The sequence below is a fragment of the Cydia fagiglandana genome, chromosome 14, assembly GCF_963556715.1.
Source record: "Cydia fagiglandana chromosome 14, ilCydFagi1.1, whole genome shotgun sequence".
NCBI lineage: Eukaryota > Metazoa > Arthropoda > Insecta > Lepidoptera > Tortricidae > Cydia > Cydia fagiglandana.
Window position 1 is genome coordinate 1,290,293 of NC_085945.1, and position 26,195 is coordinate 1,316,487.

Sequence of the window (26,195 nt, forward strand, 5' to 3'; positions counted from 1 at the left end):
TTAACTAAATCACGCATCATGTTTAGTTTACTTTTATGACAGGGAAAGGCTGTGAGTAACTTAGCCTTAAAATCAGCCCACGACAAATTAAAGTCTTGTAACTGATCATACCAACGTCGAGCATACCCTTTCAATTTTGATGAACAGTTAAATACAAGCGTCTTTTCGTCCCACCCGTACATATTTGAAATGCCTTCAACCTTACGAATCCATATTTCCATTGTAAGAAGAGACGATTTTGGGTCAAATTCAGGTATCGGATCACTACGACCCACATATCTTATACAATTATTGTTAGTTTCTGAATGTACATACGGAAAGTCCAATGATGATGGCGGCGCCGGCGGCGCCACGGTGCTGCCGGCGGTAGCTTGCGGTACAATACCTACTGCACTTGCACTAGCACTAGCACACGGCGTGAACGATTGCCGGAGGGGCCTGGCGGCGGCGCAGGCGGCCTCACAAGGCGGCCTACTCATTACCGCCACTGTACTATGAGGTGTAGTCTCCGTCGGTGCCGGTGTCGCCGGCATTGCCGCTCGTTGCGAAGTAAGCACTGCAGGGGGCTCCACGGCCCACGCTCGCAGTCCATCCGTTGCTCGCATGCTCGAATTCTGAGCAATATGCGTATCTGCAATGTCCGGCAATGGCGGCGTTACGACGCCATCTTCAGTGCACGGTGGACGCCTCGTTGGCGGCCCGAGCGATTTTCCACACACAATGTCTTCTAAACATTGGAGGCGCTCGGCCAACCGTCTTGAGTTCACTTCGGCTAGTAGCTTCCTCCTTAGCCGATTCTCTTTCGACTCTTTTTCTTTGTACTTGTGTTTTCCCATAGCGACAGTTTAATTTTAAACACTCGCGGGTTACTTATGATCGCACTTCTGAAAGTTATTAGGGAAAACTGTCGCCGGGATTAAACTAATAACACAATGCACTTGAAATCACTTAGGTTTATTAGATAAGAAAACATATCAACGCTACATGCATTCAGCACACGGTCACGATAGCGCGGCGGTCTCGCAACTGACCCCCGACTCGAGCGTATTTAAGATGGCGTCGCGGGAGTCGACGCCAGCCCTCTCCTAATTGGCCCATTTTCAAAAGTGTCCTTGACGCTCCTTCCTTCGGCAGCATCGCTTGCGCGCGCGTGTTTGAACGCGACGAATGGAAACGTTGTTACATAAGTGATCTTGTTTTTTGAGTCCAGTTTAAGTAGGACGGAAACAATCTCAAACTCATTATGTAGTTTTTTTTTTATTGCGCCTTCGTTAGTTCCTCGATTCTAACGGCGACACAGTGCGGCATAAGCATTTTTGTACCTACTGAATATTGCTTGTGCCGCACAATGCCGCACATTGGTAGAATACCATACGGCTACATAGTGTCTTTCCTTCAACGCCGGATGAACCTTTTTATGTTATGCTAGACATTCAATTTGTGGGCCTTTGTGACTGTCCAATGACAGTCAAACAATTTTACATTTTTTGTTTTTTTTTGGGATATGCTTAAACAATTTTAAGTAGGTGTCAGACTTGTTTTTATTGCCATTGAAGTATCGAAAATAATGCGCTAGAGTCTTAACCCACTCTCGGCCACAAAACACATGCTTCAAGCGTGCACACTTGGCGCTAACGCTAACTGCCATAAGGACATTTATTTTAACCAATGGCGGTCGGTGTCGCTTGTGCACGCTTGAAGCGTGCATAACTGTCTCGGGTACGCAAAGCATGGCCAGTTTTCCGCTATCGCTAACGCGACCGCTCTCGCGCTCGCTCGCACCGGCGCGCGCGCACGTCGCCTCGCGTTATCCGCGTGAGCGGGCACGACGCGCTCCTATTATATATTATTAAGCCCGGTGTTTTGTTACCGGCCCTAGTATGTTACACTATTTTTTTATACTAGGCTAATGTTACCTAAATAATAACGATAATATATTTTTTTGTTGATTTTATGATCGTAGTCTAAATGTTCACTCACTTGATAGAGCCTGTCGGAAGTGGTCTCATTTCTCCAGGGTGGAAGAGCAGATGGTACGCTTTCTCATTTTACTTACATAGGTTTTCTTCAAGTAGTGGTTATTCATTTTTACGTATCTAATAGATAGGAAAGTAGTAAAAGGTGTTACGGCGTAGCTTACTGCGCAAACGCAAATATTATTACAGTTGATTATTTTAATAGAAAATACATATTAGGAATCGGGCATATCGTTAACGATAGAAAGTATTTAAAAAATTAGAATCATTGAAATACCTGATTCTTTGTTTGGTAGGTATATGACATCTTGACATATTTCTAATATCTCTTGAAACTATTTTCCATCGTTAGACTGACTGGCGAGACTATCTGCCCGAATAGTTTTTAGAAGATTTTTTCATGTGTTGAGAAATTGTAGGAATGACCTAAATACCTAGTAACCAAGTAATAAGTAAACAGATTGGGCCAAAAATACGTTGACAAAAATATTTTTCTTAGGTACTTATTACCTATTACCTTCTTCTATTACTATTTACTACTTGCCTACTTACTTATTTATCAGCAAAATGCCGTTGTAAAAATCTTGTCAACGAATTTTTGGGCCATCCTGTACTATACCTATTATCTAACATTGATCTTATGACTCCTGAAGTTTCATCAGCCAGTTTCGACCGACAGAATCGATCTGTATTTGATCGATTTGTCTAGACATTCGACTTTATATTCAGCACTTGTAATACAATGACTGAAGGCTAAACAGCGTGACATCAGCAGGATTAGGATTCCTATAAGTCCTGAAAGTGACTATTTTCACTTTCAGTGACTAGTTTTTTACAAACTTTTATTTAGTCAATAGCAGCCATTTTGTGTCGAAATCTTGAAGTCGATTTAATTTACTGGTATGAAAAAAACTACTCTACCCATAAGACACTATCATATATTATAATAATTATTGTCAGTGCATATTCAGGATATCATACATGATGAAATTCACAGGATTCCTGACTGGTTTTCCTATAAAATTCTCTACATATGTTAGAAACTCGTTCGTAATATTGGTATCTATATTACTTGGTAAGAAAATGAATCTGTATTTAATTTGCCGTAATGTTGGACAAAATCACTGACATTTAGAAAATAGAAAATTTCAAACTTTCATCGAATCATAATACCGCTAGATTATCGTCCGAGGTATTAACCTACATATATGGATAGATTATTTCGAAACTGCACTGACGAAAAGGTATACCAGTGGCATTAATAAATGGCCTCTAAAGGATGACCCGATGGACCCGATCAAATAGATGGAGAGTTAATAACTAACCTTACGAGTATATCTAACATGGCCATTTACTAGGTATTCAATGGCCTTACCGACATGTTCTCAGTGTAGCTAGCTTGGGAATTCTCAGTTATTTTTGTTAACATCTTAGGCTATGACCGTCTCATTATCACTTTTATGATATCACTTCAGTTTCTACCTAAAGACGACTCAGCTGATGCACTCAAATACAATAAAAAGATTTTATAGGTCAAGTCTACGATTGATGTCAGGCAGTACCTACTGGTAAAAAGTTGCTGTGTTTTTGGAGGATACATTTTAACTTACTTAGATAACGTAGGTATTACATATACCAACCGCCTTAGTTAAAAGGTAGACCTATAGTCACTACTCATTAAGTTGGTTAACAATTAACCCTACGTGCGGCAAACTAACTCATTATTAGTTTATTCAATTTATTGTTTATTTTTAAAGTAGACACAAACATTAAAAAGAAAAATAAACTACCTTATCTATAAAATAAAACTAAATTAAAATAAGACCAAAAAATTGGGCCCCTTTGGCATGGTGCCGAGGACGCTGGCAGCATTTCCCCGCTTTAGCCGCCGCACCTGCTTGGTTACTGATTCCCGTGAGGTAGGAAGGGGCCAGAGTGTCTACGCAGGTAGCGTCCCACACTAGCACCCTTCCCAAACCCCAAGGAATGGAAGGAAGGTCGTCTCTAGCTATGCCAGTTGGCTCCAGTAGAGCTGGCATGTTGATGGATGCAAGAGCGGCGGATTATGTCATTCAGTGCGGCGTGTCTAGAAAAGCGGCCAGCACTTTTTTGACAGGATAGCCCGTGGTGTTCTAATTCGTCGACTTCACTGCCGCAGGGGCACCTGTGTGGAACACAGACGCGGACTCCATGCCAAAGACAGGTCGCGATGCGGAGTGTCCAGCTGAGGAAGGTTCCGGTGTTCGGTGAAGGATAAGCCCGGAGTAGGGCATGCAGTACCGGTCCCGGTACCAAGAATTTCATTTCCCGGTTCTGGGCATGGCTGGAACCGGGATTCCCGGTTCTTCCCGGTTCTCAAGGCATCTTTTAATTACTTTTAAGAAATTGTTTCTGTTAGCGTACAATCTTTATGAATGACTTATTTTCATATAAATAATTGCATAAGAATTAATAAATGACTTATTTTATTATAAACAAACACTTAATTGGCGTTCCAACCTATTTTACGAAATCAGCCGGCACACATTGCGTCCGCCTGGGCCGAGCCACACGGCCGTAGCGTAGTCGATGCGCTCAGCACTATATGACGGCACGGCCTGCCTGCATGAATGCCTGCTTTACTAGGTTAGATTAGGTTAGTTTGTCGGGTTATTTGGATCCCCCGTTTCATAGCACCATCATTAAATGTTATATAATGTCCCGAGCTAAAGTACTAAAACATTACTACTATTGAAATGGGAATAAATTGTCATATGATGAGAACCGGGAAGTACCGGTACCGGGTCTTCAGTACCGGTTCTTTTGACACCATAAAATTCCCGGGAATTCCCGGGAATATGAGAACCGGGAATTCCCGGGAGCATGCCCTAGCCCGGAGCCAATCACCGGACTCCCTCGACGCCGAAGCCGTAGTCTGGCCCGTTCGCAGCCTGTACTACGGCTAAGGAGGGAATTCATTGAAATTTGGCACTTGATGTCATCCCAGCTCCTTTGACAATTTGGATGAGTTGGGAAATCCTTGTTCGGGCAAGCAATTATGTTATCTAGTGTTATATTTAGTGTAAAAAATGATATAAAATTATTAAATTTTGTTTTTATCTGTCAGAACTATGCTGACAGTAACAACTGTATAAACGCTACTCATTTGCTACAAAAATTACAATCACCAGCAATTTTTACGGATTTTATTCATACCTTAGCCGTTAGCGGATGCAGCTATAAGAATATTGAAATTTAGCAATTTATGTAACTTTTTATCGCACCACTTTTTAAGTGCCAAATTCAAATATTAAATCTTCATGTAGCAGTTTTTTATATTATCTGGTAGTTTTTGATAATTATTTATTTCACTTTTGTCTTTGCAATAATATTTTCAATTGGCAGTTATCACTTATCAGTGTGGAGGATGGTATTCTTCTAACAAAATACCTACGTTGAAATATTTAGTAAATGTGATATCAAGATGGTTCTATGAGTGGTAGTCCTCTGTCTTCAATTTAGGTTAAAAACTAAACCTAATCGTCACCTGTACTCCATACCAACAGGTTACCGATACAAAATGCGCGTAGGTCCGTAACCGGCGGGACCAGCGCTTATCGAAATGATAGGAAATTTGCGGATTCTATGCGCTGTGGCCTTTAGTGTCATCTTCAATTTAGGTTAAAAACTTAACCGTCTATTGTCACCTGTACTCCATACCAACAGGTTTACCGATACGATTATGCGCATTAGTCCAATAACCGACGGGAGCGGCGCTGCATTATTCATCCGGCAAATTGTAATATTATACGACTGCATTGGGAATTGTGCGCATCGATATCTGCATGTCTAAGGTCGGCTGAGGCTTTCCATTTTGAAATACATAATACCTATAGTATATATTTGGCCTATAGTACATAAGTATTAGGTTTTATTTACTCTCAATGATCCTCCTGGCGGGTGCCATCTCTGCGTGCGTCCTATGTTAACGGGAAATGTTTAATTGATTGTTTACTGGCCTTAATAGCAATAGGGACTATGAGCGTTGGAGGGTCTACCATCTTATGGCCTGAATTGGAAACATATGTGCACATGTACATTGCCGAAGCAAGTGCTACCATCTACCGTTCTCGTTGGTACGTTTCCTTGGGCATAGTAGGTTCTGCCATCTTGTGGGCTACATCGGAAGCATAAACGACACTCCTATGCTGCCTCCGATAGTTCATGCACGGGGCCACGTCTGCATTTCAAGCCTTCCGTCATCACGTTGCTAACCGAGCTGAAATTTTGTCAGTAGACTGTCAATCTGCTGCCGCGGGGTGAGGTGATTCCATCCGGGGGCTTGCCAAGACGACAAATTGAAACTTAAATAATGTAGGGAAAGAGTCAAGTGACTTTTCGAAGCATCTGTAAATAAATAAGTACTTATTTATTTGCAAAGAATAAGTAAGTACAATAGTGTCTTAGGTGGTAAGTGACAATTGGTCAAACCAATTTTTTTTCATTTATTGTTTATTGATATAAGATTGTCATCTCGGGTAGACCTCCTGTATGATAATACTATTGCTTATTCTGTGCCAATACCCTACCGCACTCGGTCCGCACTCGCATGAATCGTGTTACTTACTGCACACAAGGCAAAATCGATGCATTCTAATCGTCGCATTGCAGTATCGAATAATCTAATACAATACGATTGGAGACTTTATTGTGTTTGCCTCCACCATAAGCAGATTAGCCTCGACTTGGTATCTAGGCTTTATCTAGGCTGTAACGGTGCTTGGTTTACATTTGCTCTCTATTTTTATTGATTTTATTAAGTACTTGTAAGGTAAATCTTACGAAGGGCTAAAATATACCTATACATACATACCTATATGTATAAGGTACAGAATAGGTGTATTTTACATAATCAAGTTTAAGTACAAACTCTATTCGTGTTGTAAAAAATGTTTCCTAAATTATGTATTCATTGATTTTGTATTTTTAAATACATACATAGATATTCGTTGAATCTACATTCTATCTATTGTGAATTATAATTTACTCGCTGTGAAGTATGTACTTACCATGCATAATATTGGTCACACAAACTCAACATAAAACAATGTACAACAAACTGATGACTGCCATAAAGATTTGAGATAATTCTGACTTCAATATCCCAGTACCTACCTACTTACCTAACTGCCTACTTCTGAAAACGGTTTATGCGATTTGAATATCCATATCCATTTAATTAATTTTACAATATCAATTTACTATTACTCCTATGTATGTACAAATTATACAAAACAGTAAATATTTGTATAGCAATAATTCATACTAAACGATTATGGCCAATTAATTACACCAATAATAAATAAAAGCGATAGGAGGCGGCCGGCGCGACCGAACCGGCAATTATGTTCGGAACTCTAGCGAGGCCTGCCATCACGGCGAGGAAAAATACCCGGGCATGATGTAAACATGTGATTTTCAAGTGTTGTTATACATTTGCGGTGTAAATTTACTTTTACGATACAATTTAATTTATACGTTATCATTTTGATAATGCTAAGAAATAATATTGATTGAAGATTTTATTCTTGAGAATTATACCAGCCAACATTGCATAGGTACCAATATATAATGTAACATAGCGTATGTAGTGATTATAGTCAGCGCATAATTTTAAAATCTCTTTGTCGTCAAATACACTGAAAGAAATGTTTGCAATAACAATACCTAACAAAATATTTTGTTACTTACACAAAAAATAGGACTTACGAACTGTGTTGTTACCTGTGATAATCAGTAAAAATGTACCTATTAATTAACTTCAGTTATTTTTGAATTGTACAATGAGTTTGGCTAATATTTTTTTTTTCAGTGTAGTATCTAATCCCATCAAAAACATAAATGTAAAAAAGGAGAGCCAAGTTCAATACAAAAATTACGCTTGGCTGTGGGGTTCGCCGCAAAAAGAATGGAGATTTAAATGAGTGCCAAGTTCTATGCAAAATCCAAATATGTATTTATAGGAACAAAATAACATTATAAACAAGTATTAAACTCTATTTCTTTGCTTTATTGGATACCTATAACAATTGCTGTTATTTAAAAAAAATGCGAGATCTTAAAGCAGGTTCGATTTGACTTGGCCAGTTTTCATTACATCAATCATTTTATAAAGTTATTCAACATATATATTTTGTAATTCTGATAAAAACTGGCCAAGCCAAATCTAACCTACTTTAAGATCTCACATTTTTTTTAAATAACAGCAATTGTTATAGGTATCCAATAAAGCAAAGAAATAGAGTTTAATACTTGTTTATAATGTTATTTTGTTCCTATAAATACATATTTGGATTTTGCATAGAACTTGGCACTCATTTAAATCTCCATTCTTTTTGCGGCGAACCCCACAGCCAAGCGTAATTTTTGTATTGAACTTGGCTCTCCTTTTTTACATTTATGTTTTTGATGGGATATCAATACTTTTTGTAAAGAAAACTAGGCAGGTATTGAGATTTAATGTTTTTTCTTGTGTTTCCGCTGCATGTTTTTTACTTCTGTTCTTTGTATTAATTATGTGGTGCCACGCGCCGCCAACGACACACCGTGGGCCGGTTGTTTAGCGCGTATTACAGGTTTTTTGTATGGGGACCCCCCCTATTTTTTAACTTTTTTTATTTTTAGATTTTTTCCTACGCTTACACACAATTACCGAGCTGGATTCCAAATTTCATCCTTCTAGGTCATCTGGAAGTAGGTTAGGTTTAGGTACTATATGTCAGTCACAATAAAAAAGAAATTTGTATGGGAACCCCCCCTATTTATTAACTTTTTTTTGTTTTTAGATTTTTCCTACGCTTACACACAATAACAGAGCTGGATTCCAAATTTCATCCTTCTAGGTCATCTGGAAGTAGGTTAGGTTTAGGTACTTATATGTCAGTCACAATAAAAAATGGTTTTTTTGTATGGGGACCCCCCCCTATTTTATAACTTTTTTTAATTTTTAGATTTTTTCCTACGCTTTCACACAATAACTGAGCTGGATTCCAAATTTCATCCTTCTAGGTCATCTGGAAGTAGGTTAGGTTTAGGTACTTATATGTCAGTCACAGTAAAAAATGGTTTTTTTGTATGGGGACCCCCCCTATTTTATAACTTTTTTAAATTTTTAGATTTTTTCCTACGCTTTCACACAATAACTGAGCTGGATTCCAAATTTCATCCTTCTAGGTCATCTGGAAGTAGGTTAGGTTTAGGTACTATAGGTATGTCAGTCAGTCTTAAAATTTACGACTTTTTGACCTTCATATCTTTATAACCGTTTGAGCTAGCTTCATGAAATTTGGGCTTCTAGATGTCCTTATGGATATAATTAAACACACGTAGTTTTATGTGTTTACGTTAAAGATGTTTTGAGTTATAGAAGGGTCAAAAGTGGCACCAAGTGGTTCGTGTAATATTACACTTGGCGCTGGCTAGCCAGTTCCTTTGCTTGAACTTGGCTTGACACGCTGCCGCGTGTCTAGATACAACATTCCAAAAAATACATCATTTTATTATTTTTTTAATCTACTGATAGAAATAGAACGATATAAGTTGATATTTTCTGAATAAACGTTTTCGGCCGATGTTTAAAAACCTTTAGGCCTACTTTATTTAACACTCGTGTTATGAATAAAACCCTTCGACAAGGGTGTGGTGTTCGATATTTTATTAGTGCCCCGCCCCTCTCTCCGCCCGACCCGCCCTCAGTTAATTATGTGCTGTAACCGTGTTTGTTATAACACTGTTATTATGAATAGTTTTATGTGTGGTCCGACAGCGATATTCAACTCGTTATAAAGACAGTTACAGAGCAAACAAGTTTTTTTCAACCTGTTAGGTTATGCTGTTCGGAACGCGTTCAAATTGTTGAAATGTGAAGTGAACATATTTATGACAAGTTTCGTGATATGGAAGCAATTTCCTAGAGCGTTTTTCTTACGTTGGGCCAATTATAAAATAGATAATGAAGCGTTTCAATACAATTAATTATAAGTACAGTTTCTTAGGAATTTCTCAGTCACATTTTATTGGAGCAATCATTGTATCAAATAAAATATGGTTTTTTTTAACGTAGGTACCTAAGTATTTGTTTTACACAACTAATAGTCTAGCTAATAATTTTTAATATTGCAGAAGATTATCTCTCATCTCACATTTACTGACTTTCTAAAAAGCTTATACCTCAAGGGTAGTCTCTTCTCGTCTCAATCACAAAACCAAAAAATGGCCACTTTACTTTAAAAGCGACTTTTTCAACATTAAACTTGTGTCTTCTGTTTCTTGTCTCCCCACGTAATCCGGTCGCTCTCGTTTTAGGGAAACGCAACAAAACAATTGCAGCCTTATTTCAGACACACTTAATGAGGCCTATTCTGTTTTTATCATTTAGGGTTTATCAAATTGTTAAAACACAGTCACGTCTATCGCATCAGTCTGAATAGGAGGACTAACATAGCCACAGCCACCTAGAAGATGCCGGTATAGAACGGTCTGTGCACTATTAACGGCCGGTTAGCAATCGTCACAAAACTGACTGTCAATGTCAAATCCCATACATTATGTCAGGAATGTGACGGTTAGACGACGTTACTGAAACACGACTTAAGTCGCGCTTTAAAGTACAAGTTAAAATGAAAAGGCCCATGCAGAGATGTCGAGACGACTTTAACACCATCCTTTAAAACCGGCCGGAAGAAGCACAAAATTGGCAGTTTAAAAGAGAACCAGGAAAGAGGTCTTTGTCCAGCAGTGGGACACTCATTGATGCGCGTGAATTTCCTGATGAGACAACTCAAAGTCGTATCAAAATGAGATGAGAACCATATCAAATAGTGGAAACAGAACTGGCCTTAATGTCTTATAAGGTAACGTAAGACAAACGCCTGCGTGGGCGCAAGGTGACCACGCTCCGTACGGACGAGAGACTTTTATTGATATGTCCCCGATTTTGTGAGCGACGAGGATTTCTTTACGACTATATAAAACTTGTGGAACATTAAAAATACAAGACGAATTTGACGGTTTTGGATCTTACACGTGACCATGATTTATACTAAGTCGGTGGCAAACAAGCATACGGCCCGTCTGATGGTAAACAGTCTCCTTAGCCTATGGACGCCTGCAAATCCAGGGGTATTACAATGCGCGTTGCTGACCCTAACACTCCGCTCTGGCAACCTTATTCACCAGCACTTTTTTAACTGAATCAATAGCACATACTTTCTCATCTTATTGGCATCCATTGATTAGCAAGTATAATGGTGACATGCGGATTGCAACTGCAGCTGCATTTATGTTGCGGTATTACTGTTGCGGCAGTTCACAAAACCCGCACAGCTAGAAGATGTTGATACAATTCCTCGCCAGTCTGTCTTTGACCAAGAATATAACGTCACGTTCGAAAAATCAGGAAGTGCGTGCGATTAAGACCATATGTAGTTTAAATTATGAGTGTAAACTGTAAATCGTGCAACTTATACAATTTACATATGATGTTTTACAAGCTATAGTACCTATTAGACTAGATGTAAATGGCTTTGTTAGACCTACATATTATAAAAGTTATAATTGCGACTTGCAACCCTTATAAGTCCATTTCCATATAAGTACGTTTTATAAGTAGGTAAATGTTTATTTTATACACGTAAATTTGCTAAAAGCCTAGGCATGAGTGTAATTCTTACCGTTTAGGTGTTATCATAATGTAATTAATTGAAATAAAGTTGCGCATCAATACCAAATGATTATAACTTACGACTTATATTATTTGCGTTAATAAATAGACCAGAGAAGATAACCATATTCTGTATTAAACTGTTTTGACATAGCAAATTATATTATGCATATCTATCTGAATACATGAATGCCATAAACACAAAGGTTTATTATACCTGCAGGATTTCTATTAACACGAACTAAATAGAAACTCATAATGTATTAAACAATATTAAAACGGAGACCAGGTTTCATTGAATATTCTAGGACTGGCTGGCTTTGCATATTATACGGATAATAATAGTATGGACTAATATTCATCATCACCATCATTCTAGCCTTCAGTCGCCCACTGCTGAGCATAGGCCTCTCTTCGTGTACGCCACTTATCCCGGTCCTGGGCTAGTCTCATCCAAAAGTCACAGACACACATGAGATAGAGATAGAGACAGTCATGGACTAATATTATAAATACGAAAGTGTCTCTCGGTCTGTGACCTCTTCATGCTTGAACCTCTCCTATTTATTAGCCGAAATTTGGCGTGAAGTTACTTTGAGGCCTGGGGAAGGACATAGGATATATAATTTTTATGAATTATTATCAATTTGTCATCATTCCACGCAGGCGAATTATATTCTATTATTTTCTATTCAACCGCTTTTTAGTTGCTAGTTGATCCTGTGTACAAAGTGGGTGGTAATAAGTTTTCAACCACGTACCAGGACACCATAAAGTATAGGAGACTGACTCCAGGCTGCATGAAACCCGACCCAACCAGAGAAGTAACTAATACCTACCAATACAACCAAACTAATATACAGCAACCGACAACCAGCATAAAATGCGCTTCCCGTTTATGTATAGTTACTACGGATATTATAAAAGTCACTTTACACTGGTCTCTGTGAACTGGTATTACCTATCTGCGCACAGCAAGTATAGAGAATACTTTAGCTAAAGGTAACGTGGATAAAGGTAACCCGATACAGCCCGTAGGCCGCATACAAATGTCGTACGAAGATTCTTCAATGTCGTTTATGTACTTCGCAAATGGACAGTGGTTTGTTTCTCAGTATTTGGTGCGGTGGTAAAACTATCTGTATATGGTTTGATTACTGGGTAAGGTCAGGTTGAATCATGAGTTTTTGAGTGTGTAAACGTGTAGACTTGACTTTTGTTTTGGTTTTGTTATCCTCAAGAGAAGTTACGATTTGAATATCAAAAGTAGGAAAAACAGTGTTAAAATGCAAAGCAAAATTTGTCATTAAATTTTATAACACCTTTCTCTTTGAAAAATTACTTCCTTCTTTATGATGATTTCGCCAATGTCAAAAATGTATTCGTAAAGCATGACGTTGTTCTGTAATTGTATTTATAGTTCGTTTTTTTAGCATTAGGAAGAACTCCGCAGAAGCAAGCGTGCATTTTTTATCAGGCTCGTTAATTGTTAATAATTATTGAATTATCTAATGTAGCATGGTCAATACATATAATTTACTTCAAATTATTACCGCTAAAAGTGCCAGATTTAGAACCACAAGCGAACTTCTGCGAAGTTCTTTCTAATGCTAAAAAAACGGACTATAGGAAAGTGCATGATAGCTAGACTTTACTTAATAGCCACGATGGATTGCCGGGTGTTGACTTAAAAATGGTTAAACGCGTTTCTAAAGTAATTCTCCATTAGCTGCGCTTTACCACATTAATTCATTGCATAGTAAAAGCTATTATAATAACGCCTAATATTAGCGTACCTAATTGTTTGCTAAACACGGTAACATTTTTTCTACAAATTATCTTTTCTTTTTTGGTTCCTAAAGTTTCGCTTCAGCATTATATAGGATATGCGAATATACTGATATGTGTACAAAGATAAATCATATTATAGTACTTTCATAACGAAATAATATATTTCTACAAGATAGGTGCAATGTAATGTCAAATACTTATATTTATTTTGTTTGCAATGATGTATTTATATTTATTCAAAGCTTTTTGTCGTGGTGTAGGCAATTTATTGACGATTATTAGGTAGCTGTTTAATCACTGGGATATAATTTAAAAAAGCAAATATATTTCCAAATTATTTATTGTAAATTATATATATTTTTACATTTTTTACCTACTTAGAGATTTTTTCAGTCAAATAAATACACGGTATCTTTTAAATTAAATATTAATAAAATTGTACAACAACTAAGCTATTTACATTATATCACAAATAATAGTTGAAAAGGTCTAGTCTAGATAGTATCACTTCTACTTACAGTCTGATCCAAATGGAATATTCGAGAAGCACTCGCACTAGTCCGTATACACTCCTATTGGATACACTCTTAACAGTCCTCTAAATCTACTAAAAATGACTCGATGTGTAGCGGTATACCACTAATACACACACTTAACGAATGTGATCGTCCGAACTGCCCTCTGCGCCTCAGAGCTTGTCAAAAGCTCGAGAGTTGGTGAGCATCTCTCTTGTCAGGCGCCACACTTGCTTCGCAGCATTTTCGAGCGCCGTCGGCGACTTGCCTTTGAAAAGGTCGACGTGAGGCAGAAAGTAGTGCGGGCACCGCCGGCACTGCAGCGAGGAAATCAGCTGCAAAAATATCCCGTTGATACGGTCGCCGATCGCGGCCTCGTCCCATTCGTGCTCGCGAGGATGCTTCTCGCATTCGTACAGCAGCAGAGTCTTCATGTGATAACAAGTCACTGGGTTGCCTGGGAGATCTAAATGCCGATCGCGAATAGTCTTCAATGTGCTTAGACACTTCCGTCGGCAACCGCCTTGGAGTAGACGGTTTTCCGCTTCCAAAAAACTTAGGACCCACGCGTCGCCTTCCATGGCCGAGTTCTTTCCTTGCAGCGCGAGACACTCCTTTGACAGTAGATCGAAACCTTCCGTTTTGACTTCGGCGACGATGTTTGGATGCGGCCAAGGGATGGCCGGGAGAGGCCAGTGTGCAGCCGAGCGCGGCCACAAGCCGGCGCATTTGAAGGCTGGAGTTATTTGAACCACATAGCGTTCCCGAATTCGAAGCTTGACTTCAGTCGTCTCTGCGATCATTTTGACGCAATCCCGGTAGGAGCATTTGTCACACGCCTGCGCTACTAAAGTTTGGAAGCGTGAGCGGATTTTCCTCGCCGAAAGATACCCAGAGGCGGTGATGAATTCAACCCAAAGCGACATGGAGCGCTTGCGGCCGTCGCTCAGCTTGAGCACGGCGCATCCTGGCAGAGAACCGTCATCCACGAAGTTTAACACTCCCATCTGATTCAAATATATTACTATCTCGAACTCATGCGGCGAAACCACTTCCAGACCATCAAAGCGTCCATTGTAGTCGGTAAGCGAGGAGATGAAGCGCGGCTCCTGCAGCTCCACCTCCTTGAGGACATCCTGGACAATCCTGCAGACCTCATGAATAGTTTTGGCGATCTGAGCCTTCCTGCTCGCGACGCGCTCGTTGTAGTACTTGTTCATCTGGTAGACGAGCTTGGATTGCGCGGCCATCATCTCCGGCGGCACGAGCATGGTGTCTACGCGCGCATGACGAGCGCGCTATACGCACGCGCGCGGCACGCAGTCTTTTGTCGACTGAACCGATGAGCCGGCCGGCGGGCAGGGTACGCCTTCTCTAAACCCGTTCGGGGGACGATGGGGCGGGCTTTTTCTCGCTCTAACTCAGGAGGCGTGCACGTTTGATAGAGAGAGATATTCGTATGTTTGTAAGAGTGGTTGGGAACGTGCGGTATTGATCGTCCCGCCTCACGCCGGTAGGTATCGGGCGCGGCTCGTTATAATAACGCGGTAGCCCGTAACAAGCTGATGGCGACATTTTTATCTATCAAGTTAATAGGCATCTTGTTCCTGATTAGATACTGTACACTGGGCACTTGTAATTTATTTGATATTTTATTAATTGATGTGATCCTAATGAATCTCGGAGAATCGTACGTCTAAATAGCTATAAACTGCTTAGAATATCTAATCTCAACACATGTCTGACATGCGTATTTTATTAACGCACAGATAAATTTCTAGAGCACATAAGTCTTGTGATTATTTAAATTTAATTTTGATTAGTATCTAATTATTCACAAGCCTTGTATTTTACAAACCCAGTTGTCACAATAAATCAAGCTTGAGATAGGTATCTCGTTGTACAACACTGTACCTATTAAATAATGATGGAAACGTAACACCAAGGCTCAAGATTTATAGAGACTTATTCAAACACAGTTTATTTTCCTTTTTACAAGTATAAAAAACTATTTGATAAGCAATTATTAAAGATGACCTAATTTATTATACTTATGCATATTATGTACCTACATAACCTAAAATAGCATGTAGGTACCTAGGTGTGTACCTAATTAGGTTTTAATTTACTTTAACTTCACTAGACAATGTAAAAGTAGTAAGCCCTAACTAGGGTTTGCACGACGGATCCGAAATGTATGGGAAGATCCGCGGATCCGGATCCGGATCCGGATAATTTCATACATTTCGGATCCGGATTGCAAACCCTAGCCCTAACCTAACGAGATATCGTTTTATTTATTATTGTAACCCTTTGAGTAGGTACCTATACCTATTGTCCTTTCTTACAGCTGATACCTATATTATGTAGGGAAAATAGATATACAGTCTGTGGCCTGTAATACAAGAAAAAAAATAACTTTAGGCTGTAGGTACTCCTCATACTGACCAACATTTGTTCAGCAACTTTTAAAAATAACTTGTTGTTTGATTTTTAAGACACTTTAAATTTTATTCTAAGACACAATGTATTCCGAATTTTGTTATGTTTAAGGCGTGACAAGCAACGCCAATCACAATGATATGGCGTGGCGATGGCGTCCATTGGAGACAATATTTATTTTATATGAAAAATAGGGAGTCTAAATACTTCCTAATTTGTAAAAGTTGTTGAACAAAAGTGTCATCGTTTGAGGAGTACAATCTATGTTTTAATTATTTGCTCGTGTTACAGGCCACACCCGGTATTAATACATGCTTACCTATCTGTAGAGCTTTATCTTCTGTCTTTTAGTTTGATATTTACCATCAAGCCAATCAGTAGGTATCAGTAACACGCAGATTGTACTTACATAACGTTCTTAGGAGTTTATTTTCTAATCTACATACCTACGGTATTCAATTTATTTCACAAGATGTAGGTATCCTTGAAATCTCAAAATTCTTTTGAATTCTGAGATCATGTATCTGAATGAATCAAATATCTTTTAGAAATCTATCTACTTACGCTTACCTATAGAAAAGTCAGTAGGAAGAAGTAGATCGATGCCGACGTTGGCTCGAGGTGTCTCATTACCTTATGGCTCCTCCACACGATGGGCCAGCACCGGCCACTCCAAGGGACGCATTTATGCGTTAGAGGGAGCAAGTCATATTGCTATTTCACTCTACCGCATGGCTGCGTCCCTTGGAGTGGCCGGCGCTAGCCCATCGTGTAGAGGAGCCCTTAGACTCCTTAGAGAACTGACTTTTCATAACTACTTATAGGACTCGCCTGTGTAAAGATAAGTGGGTCGAACACATTGAAAAAGAGTATAATCCAATAGAGTCAGACCAAGAATAGTCTGCAGCGGATTTGATATTGGCCCACGCAGTGAAAATGTTATTTTAAACGTCAAATTTCTATGAAATTATGACGTATAAATGACTGCGTGGGCTATCAAATCCGCTGCAGACTTTTTTTTGGTCCGACTCTAAAAGGACTATGACTATGTTGTATTAAATCCCGTTTTTCTTATTGGAATCTCTTGAGACTCAAGGATAGCTACCTAATACTTTTTTTCAGTATTTTTCATCTCTGGGATTCATTTGTGACGTCCCACGGTAAAGGTACCTTATGGCGGTTGGCGCTTACGCTATTATTAGCGCCGCTCCAATATTATTGCGGCGCTATGCGACGTAAGCACCAGCCGCCATAAGGTACCTTTTGTCGTGGAACGTCACATATGTCAAACAGTAATCTGTTAAATTGCGAACATATAACACTATTAATTCCTGGCCAAGTATAAAGTCAATCATCGCATTGATCTCGCATTTTCAAGGAAAACATTAAAAGCAACATCCGCACGCATAGGTGAGTCCCATCAGGATGTTTAGTGTTCCTATTTCAATCTCGATTGATGGGCCGGCGTCGCGTGATGGATGGCCCGTGCCCGCTTGATTTACTCCGCTGTCTCCCGCGATTCATGGCCGCCTGGTCGTTTTCGGCGGGAAAACGGAGTATAAATAACTTAATTCTTCGTTTTTTTGGTATGCAAAGGATACGAAAGGGAATTGAGTAGGGACTAAATGGAAATAAATATAGAGAATCTTCTTTTTTTGCGGGACTTTAATAGGACGCCAAGAAAATAAACGGAACTAAATTATTGCATTAGACAAGTAGGACAAGAAAAAATGGAACGGAAATCAAAAACCAGTTGAATGTTCGTTATGTTTTATTTTGCGTTTCTGATGAAAGGATACTTTAAGCCTTAAAGTGGGTCCCTTAAAGTTTAAGGGACCCACTGATTTACAGTCCGCCGGACGGTATCGGCCTGTCAGTTGTTCGGAACTGTCAAAATTTTGTTCTAACCGACAGGCCGATACCGTCCGGCGGACTGTTAGTCAGTGGGCCCCTTAAGATATGGATCGATTTGACTTAACACAAGTAAACCAAAAATAGACCGATTTTTTCCCTTAACCCCCCTTAGTTTCCCATATCTACTGTTAAATAATTGTACATCACTACATTTATTCCGTTATCCACATTCTTATTTGCATCTAGTAAACTCTGTGAGTAAACTAATAAATTAAATTTGAATACCTATACATGTATTACCCAGATACCTACAAGTTGTAAGTATTTGGGTACATATGCCATATAGTTGAGTAGGTACTTACATATACTTGTATAGGTAGCTGTAGGCTACAACTACATACAGCCAATGAATTCAATTTCCGTACCATTTCGTACATTGTCACTGTGACAATCAACATGAAAGTCGCTAGGGACTATTGTCAATTTGTCACTATGTTATAGTGACAAATTGTTAAAGTGACTATAACAATTAAGGTACGAAATGGTACTGAAATTAAATTCCTTGTACATGGGTTAGGTATTTATTTATTCAACTTTAGTTAAATCCGCTCTCAATAAGCTCTTGCACTTGTTCTTAGGTTGACATGAGTAGGTATAATAAGTTGTGAAGAATAAAGACTACCTAAATAAAATAAACAAACGTTGTAGCTAAACGTCAACGGCAATGGTCCCGTTTTGCATGAAGATAATTGAAGCTGACATGTTCACCATATCGTACGTTGGAAAGCCTTTGATCCCTAGTGTTTACTGGAATCTCTGCAAATAAACTATGAATATTTACGAGAAACGAGATACCTACAGTTAACTGGTAACACTCACGTTGAGTTCTTACTGCCCAATTCAAACTTTAAGACACGTCAAGTAATAGATCTAGAAACGATATGGATTTTATGTGTCAGTGTCAAAAGTGACGTTTTTGTTTGAAGAAACGTCACATTTGACACTGACATATCTAATCCATATCGTTTCTAGATCTATTTATTGACGTATCTTATCGAATCGGGCCGTTAGTTAAATCTGGGACTTATTAAGTATTGCCTCTTGCATATTGTATATGATATTTGTATTGGTAGATCACTTAGGTTTGTAGCCGTTAGCACATATCTGGCTATTTACTTTAATCATTTTTGTGACAGGTAAGTACCTAGTTAGGTTACAATCCACGTGCCTTTAAAAAAACAGTTTTATGAAATTTGAGATGCAGTGGAGTTAAAATTCTGTTGGTTGTTTTAATTTATTTCTTAAACATTGACGGATAATGACGGCAAGACTTTTTCGTTTAATATTTTTGATCTTCTTTAGTAATTGCTTGATAAAATAAACGCTTCCTTTCGTCGACATAACTAATAGAGATATTTGAAAAATACATTTAGCAAATAGAAGATTTGAAACATCAAAATTGCCCCAAGAATCCTTTACCCCTATAATAGATCCGTCACTTTCGATCGCGCGGTATTAAAAGGTAATGGTTTTTTTTATCATGTAGATAAAGCCATCCATAATATGCCTGCAGTTCTATATCCCATTTATTTTAGGAAAAGCACCTAAGTGACATTCGAACACCTTATAAAATTCCAACTATACCTACATTACGTAGCTGTAACAACTAACCGCACATTAGTTCTCAACCCGTACACCAGTTTATCCCCAAAAGAGCAGCGGCGCTGGTCCCCAGCGCGCACGCGCGCCGCAAAATGGCGGCCGCGCGCCCCGCCCCTTCCGCCGGAAGTGCCCGCCCACTCTAACCCTTCAGATTTTATCGCACTGTAAACATTGCCCTTTTTCGAACCGGAAAGTACTGAGATTTATAAGCGAGAGGTAACAGTTTTTTTCTATATTTTTTTATAGCTAGCTGATCCAAATGCAAAATAGACTTACCTAGAAGTAGGTATAGTCTGGCAAACAAGTGATTAATAGTAGAATAATAAAACTACAATCATCTCTCTTTTTTTGGAGGGATATATTACGAACATAAAAAAACAGATTGATTGTCTCTGCCTATGCTCCAACGACAAACTACTCTTGTCAAACTATATGCCATTTAAAATGTATATTTGACTTCTTCCTGAAAAATATTGTTATACTCGCATTAAGCTTACTCTGCACCGACTTTGACCTGACAAAGTGTGATGGTGCCATAATAAACGTCATATTTTCTTAAATACATAACGTTTATCTCCTCTCACTTTCGCAATGTTGACAATATTGTCTCGTTAATACTTGGATAACTTGGACTTCTTCCTAAAAAGTATTACTACATAAACTTTACGCAGTATCACACTATCGTAGTTGAACTACAAATTAAATTAGTTAAACGTCCATCGCCCACATCTGTTAACAGCTTGTCACTAGACATTAGATGCGCTGGCATCGCCGAGCATTCCACAGCCTATTACGATAACGTACACGTTATTTACGATCGTACACCACGATGTTTAGAAACACGTCACTCCTCTTCAACTAAAAGATGGTCAAAACAGCGCGTCCAATTCAACAGGCAGTCGCGAGTATTATTTATGGCAAACAGGATTCCCTATCGTGTAATGTGAGCGTATGAGCGATGTGCGCCGACGGACATCTGTCACCCCCCACCGTCGGCGTGCGACTGGCCGCCCCACCTCCCCACCCGCGCTTTTGGAGGGGTTAAGCTCCGCCCATTCATGAGCTCCTAGTCGGAAAATTTACGACGTAAGTACTTATTAAATTACACGCGATTTTCGACCTTAAGGATGAAGAATGAAGGAGTCAAAGCTTCTAAGGATTGTTAGGGCTGCACAGGTCATTTATTTTTTTATTTATAGTTTTTTTTAAATGATATTTTCGGTCGCCGCTCGCGGTAATTGGGGCCCGGATTGCGCTCGCGATTGAGACGTTCAGAAGGCCGCAATAATTATTATAAAGATTTCAGATAAGATAGCCCTCTTTGTTTCTGCGTGCGGAATGCGTATTTTTACAGTTTTTTGTTTCATTAGCGAACGGATGCATAAAGAGGAGGATATCTTAATAAGCCCTTGGGAATTTATTGCGAATATCTTCGTTACGCGAATACCTGCAGTAAAACCGGCTTAATAAGCTCAAGTTCAATACGATTCCACACGTAAGTACCTAACAGGCTTTTTTACGCTGATCCCTGCAACTTGTTTCCATACTTTTTTTTTCACGGTTAATACGCTTTTCTGCTCAAAACATTATATAGCGTCGTCCTTTTAGAATCCTTCATAAATATCAATAACGCAGAAGTAAAACCAAAAAAGTACGTAGTAGCAACAAATTTAACGATGTGTTTACAATGAAAAGATTACGGCTAGTTAACGTTAACGAGCCGGTTAACTGCCGTGTAACGTTATCTGTCGATAAGCCATAAACCTGAGAACTCGCCTTATCTCTTTGGGATGATGTCCTCCTAGTACTTTTTATCGCATGGAACTTCGTTAACTTGATTAAACTTTCGTCTTTGTTTTTTTTTTGTGTTTCTACTTTAAAAGTACAAATGCGCGTACATACATAAAGCTATTTTCTCATGTTCGTATTACTTTGTAATTTAAGAACCGAAAACTTTACAATACCTTGAACCAGAGATATATATAACTCCGTATAAGATAAATAAAGTCTAAGAAAAAAACGTGCCTCGGATGTCAAGCAAAAGTCACTGTCGAATAGATGGCGCCATATACCTTTGGTCTATTGTCGTTTAGATGGCGTTGGCGACATCGTTTGATATTTAACAATTTTAACACGTATCAGTGAAAGAACATGGGTCATTGTGGAACAATAAAAATTAATAATCATATATCCGTAAACATATTTTAATTCATTTATACATTTTCAATTTTATTTTAAGTTTTAATCGTGTGTCGATAGATGGCAGTAAATGTACCGTGACTACAAAATTTACTTTGACAGGACCCCTCTATACTATCTATTCTTTTTGCCTGAACGAAAGTATCACGCATACACTGTTATTTACTACTTGTTTTTTTAGGTCCGATATGATTAAACCAAAAATTAGAATTTTAACATTAATGTCTTATCGGTCAGTTGTAACAAGCCCTTGATAACCGTATTAACCATTTGTCCCGGTGCGCTCATTCTTTCTTCCGTGGTCCCTATCCATGATATTTGTGTTTATTAGAAATCGAATCAACTGTGACTCTTCTTAAGTCTACAGTTAACACCTAAACTTCTTTACCTAAAAATGTGTTCACTTGTTTAGGTATTCATCCTAGTTCTTATCCTTAATCTGTCTCCTAATAAACGCACGCACAGACGCCACAAAACGAGCACGACGCGCGTCGCTTTCGATTATCTCGCGAGCGAGCGTGAAACGAGACGCACGTGCGCCGGAAATGGATATATCCGCGAGTTTTGACAGATGTCTACTTTTTTAAGTGTCGAAGAAGAAAGGACAATGCTGTAAGATCTTATAACCTATTTATTGCAATAACAGAAGTTTAATTTCATAAAAGGATCTAAATAAAGTTGAAACGACTTCGCGTTCGATTATCTCGCGAGCGAGCGTGAAACGAGACGCACGTGCTGCAGCGCCATCTGCAGAAAACTGATATAGCGCCAGTTGTGACATGTGTCAACTTCTTTAACTACCGGGAAAGGGAAAAGGATAAGGTAATTCTGAAACATGTTTATTAGATTTTTTTGCAAAAAGTGCCACTGGAACAGATTACAATGATATACGAAAATGTCATCTCATAGGACAAAGAACAACGACCAATAAAAATCATCTACTTAATAGAACAATGTCACTAATGGAAAATGTCTTATTGGAACTTTAAAATAAGTAGATAAAATCTTAAATGACGCTGGGTAGAATCAGCTCGGCTAGTTATTTGCTTATCAAAGATAACCGATGTCCTAAATGGCCAAAAACTATGTAGTACCTAATTAGGTTCTCCCCCTGGGCATAATGTTCAATAACAAGTCAGAATCTTGAACACATCGGCACACATACAGTGCACGAAACTGTAAATATTCCAATAAGAAAAACCAAACTTTGCTAAAACACAACAATCATCGTTTTCAGACAATAATTTTTTATTTATACCTAAAACGTAAACCAAAACGTCAATCAACTCTATTTTCCAAATAATATTCAATGTGGTGGTGCATGGTGGTGATGGTGGGCAGAACGAGGCGATGTACTACTTGTGTATATTTATTTTATGATCTTCAAAAACTAGCGTACATTGATTAATCTTGCGATTAACTAACGTCTTTCTGCCTAATCATAATTCAGTTCGATAGAGTACACCACAAAGCATACGATAACAATCTTTTAGTTACTTTTATTGCCCACTTGTTTCCCGCTCTGTGACATGTCACCCGCATGTTCTAAAAAATACAACTTATAATGATCTCGAATAATTTCTTTGATAAACTAATTGGTAATAAATAAAATAGCTGGAATTCTTTCGTCGCGGTAACGCTGGTATGTAGAGAATGGGGGGATATAGTTTTTGGGACGTAGGATATATTGATGAAAGGCGAATAAGAAAATAATTTGGTCAAGTGCGAGTATAATTAACTCTTACATCGAAGGCTTCTTTTTAGAAAAGGGGGCTATTACCCTTGTGGGACTCTACCAACCCTCCTGGCCGAACAATTAGTTTATAATTGTACGCCTGAAATGGGCAAGCTGATGGACTTCTGTAATATTTACAAGATCTATGTACCAACACAGCTTTGACAATAAAGAAATTCAGTCTATTTCGCACAGTGTGATTGTATATTTTTCGAACGGCATCTGCATACGCTCTTTTCTACGCTCTCGGAGATCATGCCCTTCGGCACAGAAACCAAAACTCGAACTCTTTTGCACAGTAAGACTGTAACTTTTCGGACCACATCCGCTCACTCTCTCCTGTTCTCAGCGATCATGCCCTTTCGGTACAGAAACCAAAACTCGAACTCTTTTGCACAGTAAGACTGTAACTTTTCGAACCACATCTGCTCACTCTCTCCCGTTCTCAGCGATCATGCCCTTTCGGTACAGAAACCAAAACTCGAACTCTTTTGCACAGTAAGACTGTAACTTTTCGAACCACATCTGCTCACTCTCTCCCGTTCTCAGCGATCATGCCTTTTCGGCACAGAACCCTAAAAGTCGGCGAATGAAACGCTCGTCCTGGAATAGCGATGACAGGGGATTTATTAGCCCTGCGGCATGATAAACGGCGGTCGCTACCGCGTACCACGTGCGGTATGCTAACTCGACGGGACCATTATGTATGTATAGCTTCGAGTATTAGTAGATACGATTCCTATAGATAACGTCAGGGATTCTTCTGCGAGGCCTGAAAAGATTAAACTTGTACTCTCAGGCGAGTCTTATGCCTGGGGACCGAAGCCCCCAGTTTTCTAGAAGTTGTATTTGTTATTTGTTAACTGACATTCAGAACTCCGAGCTCCGTAAGCGCGATGTAGCAAATACTACGCCATCTGTTAGAATCTTGTGGCACGACGTTGACAGTGACGTTTCGATTCTCACTCCAAGCTAAAGTGATCCAACAATTCGCAAAGCAAGCCAAAGTGATCCAACAGTTTGCAAAGCAAGCCAACGTGATCCAACAGTTTGCAAAGCAAGCCAAAGTGATCCAACACTTTGCAAAGCAAGCCAAAGTGATCCAACAGTTTGAAAAGCAAGCCAAAGTGATCCAATCGTTTGCAAACTAAGTCAAATATAAGCTACGGCTTGCCTGAACTTCAAACTTAAACATTTTATTCAGCAAATTGGCCACAAGGGCACTTTTACACGTCAACATTGAATTTACATCAGCCTGAATTCAGGCAAGCCGTATTAATGATATGTTTGACCTATTTATTAAGCACAAAACTTGAACTTCGAGATTCTTCAATAGTGTTTACTTTTTACTATAGATTTTTTTATCGAAGATGACATCCCTTGAAGATCACACAGAACGCACGAATTTCATCTTAATGAAAACATCGTTATAAACTAGCGCGAGAAAAAAAAAACGAGTAAACTGTGCGTAGCGGGCGCCGCCGTGATGTATGGACTTTTAATTAGATCTTCCTCTGTCCTGATTTAGACTTCCCCGCCGACCACATTACCCATTACCAACCTTAACTCAACCGTATAAGAGCTATATCCCAGTGTGATGTACCTAAATCATGTTCTCGCCACGGTATAGACACGCAGAGCGTTACTTCATTTGCGTCTTCATTTGACGTCGTTCACCAAAAAGGATCTAGAACTAAGAATGTGTCATTGAAATGTGTGACGTGTGTTATAAGGAGAAAGGTTGCAATTACAAATGGCGATTTATTTAATATAAGGCCGTTTTGTGTAAATGAAACGTAAATTTCATCTGGAAAGCGCTTAAATTTGTTTTAGTTTTGCGACGTTTAATATGTGAACACGGAATGTTCGGATTTGGTCGGGCGGCCAAGCGGAGCGTACTAATTCCAAGCTACGTTTAATCTTGTATTAATTTTAATAATATTTAAGACTTCTAATTTGAGCCACGTTTTCAAATAAGCTCAACATGGCTCACTCTACCTCACCTAGGTACTTACATGTTGGAAGAAGAGAGAAGACTCATCATACGGCAATATCCTTTTATAGCATGCCCCATTAAGCTTCAGTTGTATAAAAATACTCTGCCCTTTCCAGTTTGAACGAATTTCTATGCCTATTTATATATCTAGGTATCTCCAAAATACAATCTAAAGCAAAAATAAGTTTTTTTTGGCAAAAATTTCATTTTTGATACAAGCTTTTATCGCCGACTATACTTTTTTTCAACAGTCAAAGTACGGTAAGTGGGTCTAATTTAGCTTGCAAGATTTGCACCGAGCAAACATATGTTACAAACCAACATT

At 38.8% G+C, this 26,195-nt stretch overlaps 2 protein-coding genes across 2 annotated transcripts in view; one reads left to right on the forward strand and one right to left on the reverse strand.

Annotated features, from left to right (window-relative positions):
• Positions 1-26,195, forward strand: part of LOC134670633 (neurobeachin) — a 604,515-nt gene that overhangs the window by 479,477 nt on the left and 98,843 nt on the right. The window lies entirely within an intron of this gene.
• Positions 13,790-15,331, reverse strand: LOC134670586 (protein mab-21). The gene has a single exon (XM_063528387.1). It carries the CDS (start codon positions 15,251-15,253, stop codon positions 14,156-14,158), a length of 1,098 nt encoding a protein of 365 aa, XP_063384457.1. The 5' UTR covers positions 15,254-15,331; the 3' UTR covers positions 13,790-14,155.